Source organism: Piliocolobus tephrosceles, chromosome 5 (genome assembly GCF_002776525.5).
Source record: "Piliocolobus tephrosceles isolate RC106 chromosome 5, ASM277652v3, whole genome shotgun sequence".
NCBI lineage: Eukaryota > Metazoa > Chordata > Mammalia > Primates > Cercopithecidae > Piliocolobus > Piliocolobus tephrosceles.
The window spans coordinates 167,083,047-167,088,072 of record NC_045438.1 but is presented as its reverse complement, the minus strand read 5'-3'; the positions used below and the strand labels follow the sequence as shown (position 1 = coordinate 167,088,072).

Sequence of the window (5,026 nt, the reverse complement as noted above, 5' to 3'; positions counted from 1 at the left end):
GCGCCTACGGCGCGGGCGAGCCGGCGCTGCTGGGCGCGCGCGGGGCCGAGGTGCCGCCGGCCGCGCCGCCCCTCCTGCTCGCACCCCTGGCGGCCGCCGCCCCCGCCAAGCCACTCCGAGGCCCTGCGGCCGGCGGCGCGCACCTGTACTGCCCCCTGCGGCTGCCCGCGGCCCTGCAGGCGGCCTCGGTCCGCCGCCCGGGCCCGCACCTGCCGTACCCGGTGGAGACGCTCCTAGCCTGAGCCGCGCCGCGGGGCTCAGGAACGCCGAGTGCGCGCCGTCGGGGAGGCGGGAACGCGCGCCCGCGGACTTTGCACTTTGAATCCAGAGGAAAATGAATTTTAAAAATCTCCATCAAACGTGCCTTAAAGCTAAAGCATTTTGACAGGAGTATTTGAACTTAGTCCAGGATACTCTCCTTTGTCTTTTATAACTTTACAGAGGACCAAAGCAATTCTTGTGTCAGTTTCTTTGCGAAGCCTGGCTCTCCTTCCCTTCGTAAGGACTTTTTTTGTCTTTAACGCCCAGGCTTCCTGTTATTCCTACTGTTTTTGTCGCACCTTCCATTGATTTATGTCCCTCCCTTTCCCTCTAAGTACATCAGGGAACCTTTCCACACTATAAATGATATGACTACTGTTTGGGGTTTCTGAGCCCTCATCCGTGTACGTATGTGGCGTTTCCAGGTATGACTGAGTGTGAGAGACGTGTCAGAGACTCTTCAGTCATTTCTTGCTATTGACCAATGCTTCACTGTGCCAAAAGAGAAAAAAAAAAGTTGGGTTTTGTAATTAAATTATTTATATATTTTTGAAACCTGAATTGAAAATGTTGCAGGCAACGGGCTACAGCTTTATTAGTGGTTCTCTAACTGTGGTCTCCTTGGGCCAAGCAATTTCTTTAAAAAAAAGTTGATTATGTATGTGGGGTGCCAGGACCACTGCCACTTGAAAGCAAGTGTGATTTTTATTTTTAATATTATTTTATTTGTGTCTCTGTACATATTCATGTATAAATTTTATGAAACCCAAGCATAGTGCTTATTTTTTAATAAAACTCACAACTGACTTAACACATTGTGGTGATGGGTTGGAAGTGGAGAGATTTTTATGTCTGTCCCCCGTCCCCCCAAAAAATGGACTTAGGTTTCGGTCTCAAGAAACTTCCTTTGGAGATCAAAGTATTTTCCTGAATAATTCGATAAAGGTATTATAGAATGGGCTTGCACATTTCCTTATGAGATACAGTGCTAAACAAATTTCCAGATAGAACTTCCATTCATGGGCTTTTTAAAACTTGAAGACCAATTACTCCTCTAATTAGTCACCTAAGCATTTCCAGAACAAATGAGAGGGAAGTGTCCCTCTCCCCCCCAAGAATCCTTCAGCAGGCAAGTTGAGCTCTTAACAAGCCTAGAGTCAAATAGATATTTTCAGGTAAATTGGTTCTGATTTGGGGCTCAAAAAGTTGGAAACTTAATTTTGTCATAAAACTATCTTAACACATCAAAGGTGTCTTCAGGGCAATTTCAAGAGCAATTTAAATGTCACAGTGTTTTTGTCAAAACCATCCACCTTTTTAGGAATGTGTAAGTTCAATTGGGTGTGAACCAATGAGTAGTAGTTTTTTCCCTCTTCCCTGTAAAGATTTCACTTGTAAAGATTTCACTTGAAGCGGTGGCAGTGTCCTGCCTGTTTCAATTGCAGTCAAGAGAAATTGCCACCTGGAGAGAGGGAGACACAGTTTCCCATGCTACAAATGTAAGGGAGGATTTTCCTCAGTGGTGAACACCTGTTCTTCAGTAGGTTCCTAGGCAATACAGTTTTAACAATGCATGGATTGCAAAATTCTAGAGAGTAATACAAACTGTGGGAAATGCAGAGGCTAGAAACAGGCCTCATTGCCATGGCTGCCATTCTTGGGTAGGTGCCATCTCACCCATGACAGGAGGATGATTTGAGCTCTACATATAATGAGGTGGGGAAGGATGGTGCTGTTTATTTCCGGATGCTCTCTTTTGGCAGGAATGGGAGAGAAACAATCTTCCCTAAGTCCGGTTAACAGATGATGAGTCGACTGATTTGGATTACATCTCCTTAGTAGTCATAAAGAGTGATAATAATAGGGTTGAATTATGGCAAGAGGTAGACATTTGCACCCACAGGGCCAATAATCAGACCCCAAAATAAACCTGAAACAGACCAGCAACTAGGGGCAGGGGGCGATGGGTGCCCTGGGTAGAAATGATGAGACCTCAACATACTGTTTTCCTCTTCAAAACACATGGAGGAGAGAATGCGGGAGAGCAGGGAGTCAGCCAGCTCTGTCCTTCCCACCTCCGTTTCCAGGGGACCATGCGTCTCCCACAGTGTGCCTCACCCACAGAGGAAAAGTGCAGCCTACTTTAATATCTTTTTTGTAAAACCACTGTTTTCTTTTCTGCACTGATACGTGAAGACAGTCCTGCAAAGGGAGATTTAAAGTCGCTTCTGATTTATTCGTGTTAACACACAAACAGCAAAGTGAAAGACAAAGGTAGTGTTCCAAAAATCACAGCTGTTCCGCCCTCCCCTCAAAAGAAAAAGTAAATCCTTCCTTGCTAATGAACACCCTGGAGTCTGGTAGAATGCTGTCCCCTCCTAGCTTCTGGTCCCCTTCTTTGTTTCCCCAGGGACTGTAAGGGTTTCTAAAAAAATTGTCAGAGTCGCATGAGTTTTGTACCCCTATTTCATGACCAATCCCAAGCTCAGTATCCCACGACCAGGACAATCACGCTGGGCGGGCGGGGCGGGGGGATTGGAGGGTCCTGGGCTGTTGTCCCCTCCTTGTCCCTCCACACACCCAGCCCTGGGGAGTTTCGGCGTATAGGTGCTGGGCCGGAGGCAGCCCAGAAGGAAAGGCTACGGCACAGCTCCCGTTTTCTCAATGAACACAGAAAGCTGCACAGCTGCTTTGAGTTCGGGCGAAGCTGGAATTCCGCGGAACCGCACGTCGCGGCAGGCATGCCGGCCTTCGGAGGGGCTGCTCGGTCCGGCTGCAGGATCCTGGCCTCAGGCAGCAGCCTCGCGGTGGCGGTGGCACCTCCCGAGCCCAACAGCGCCTTCCAGCAACTGCCCAAAAAACTGCATTCCTCGCAGGCACGGGAGGAGGGCTCGGGGCTCACAGTGCCCAGGCCCCCCGGCCTGGCCGCGCCCCCTCTGCCAAGGGCAGGGCTGTGCCCCTCCCCCCGCCCACCCCTCCTCCCGCCCCCTCCCCCCGCCCACCCCTTCCCCCGCCCGCTCCTCTCTCCTCCCCCCGCCCCAGAGCGCCCATCCCGGGCAAAGGGACCCGGCCCCAGCTGCGCAAACACCAGGCTGAGGGGCACCCGAGTGACCCTCGACCGACGCGGGGGCTGCGGGATGCGGGGCGTGGGCAAGGGGTCTGTTTGGTTTGGGAAACGTCCTATGACACCTGTCAGTCCCGCCTGGAGCTGCAGCTGTGGGGCCAGGGCTCGGTGGGCTCCTTTTCAAAGAAACCCACGTTGGCCCCCCACAGCCGCCGCCACCCCGCCCTGTCGGCGCCTTTAAACTGCCACAGTTCGCTTCCACCCCGCTGAAAACCCTCCAGGCCGCGGTGGGCAGCGGGGTGGGGAGAAGTGCACGGCCGCGCCGTCCTCCCCGCCCAGCCTGGTCTCCGCGCGAGCGCCTGAGGCCTTTCTGGTCCCCCGGCCAGGCTCTCTGCAGACTGGGACCAAGTCGGCTGCATTTGGGGGCTGAAAACATCTCTGGGAAGCGACGCACTCGTTGCCATCAGATTCCTCAGTCGGAAGCCTCCTTTCTGCTTAGAACACGGTTGGCGCCAGGGCGGAAAGCACGGGGCTGCGTGGCCAACCGGCCCTGGTCACCCTGCGCCTCCACTGCCTGCGAGTGAGCCCGGGGGTGAAAAGCTCCAACCATCCTGGGATGTACTCCAAGCCCTTTAGCTATGGATAAAGAACCTAACTAGGTCCCTTCTAGAATTGTGCCTCAGATCCTTGACCCCACATAAATTCTCAAAAAAAAAAAAAAAAAAAACGGAAAGTCCCACCTCAACAGATAAAGATGCGTTCTCCAGGGTGTGGCCCGCTAATTCTGAAGCATCCCAAAGGAGAAGCATCTGTGCCCACTCTGGTTCCACTGATGCACAGTTTCACAAAGTTGGTATTTTTTCTGCCTCAGGGAATGTGTTTTCACACACAAAATACAAAGCTAAACTCATCCACTGTCTTGGATCAACGCACATACGTTCAAGCTCAGTAAGAAGCCCTGATTTTGCACCGGAGAAAATGGGGTCCCACAGTGTGTCTTTAAGTATTCCTTAGTGGCAGACGTGGGTCTGAAACCCAGAGGTTCCAGCTCCCAGCTCAGAATTCTTTCAACTGTAACACAGCGATGCGGAAAGTGCAGACCCGATCACACTATGCCCTGAACTTAGTTGAACTGTTCAGATAATCGTCTCAATTCACTTTTATTACAATGGTCGGCAGATTCCCCATGCGGATAAATGGTTTCTGCTGCTATAAGAATTTGTCTCTTGTACCTCCCACTTCACTCAGGACTAGCTTTTGCTAGAGGAGACTACATCGCCCTGTGAGACGTGCATGTGGGCATCTAGACCCTTGAGCTTCCACGGATCAGGCGATGCAGCCCCCCGGGACGGTGGCACTGCTTGCTCTCTGGGGTATGTGCCAGAAACAAACCCCCGCAAGGGCTACAAGCAGAATTATGCTTAGAAAGGGGTCTGCAGAGGCCAGGCGCGGTGGCTCATGCCTGTAATCCTAGCACTTCGGGAGGCCAAGGCGGGCAGGCCACCTGAGGTAAGAAGTTTGAGACCAGCCTGACCAACATGGAGAAACCCTGTCTCTACTAAAAATACAAAATTAGCCGGGCATGGTGGCCCATGCCTGTAATCCCAGCTATTCAGGAGGCTGAGGCAGAAGAATCGCTTGAACCCGGGAGGGAGAGGTTGTGGTGGGCTGATCGTGCCACTGCACTCCGGCCTGGGCAAC

The 5,026-nt window shown here is 52.1% G+C and overlaps 1 protein-coding gene across 1 annotated transcript in view; it reads left to right on the top strand.

Annotated features, from left to right (window-relative positions):
• Positions 1–1,081, top strand: part of FOXQ1 (forkhead box Q1) — a 2,928-nt gene extending 1,847 nt beyond the window's left edge. The window contains exon 2 of the mRNA XM_023221146.2: positions 2–1,081. Coding sequence (XP_023076914.1) covers positions 2–242 — 241 coding nt within the window. The 3' untranslated portion in view covers positions 243–1,081. The remainder of the gene's footprint in view (position 1) is intronic.
• The last annotated feature ends 3,945 nt before the right edge of the window (positions 1,082–5,026 follow it).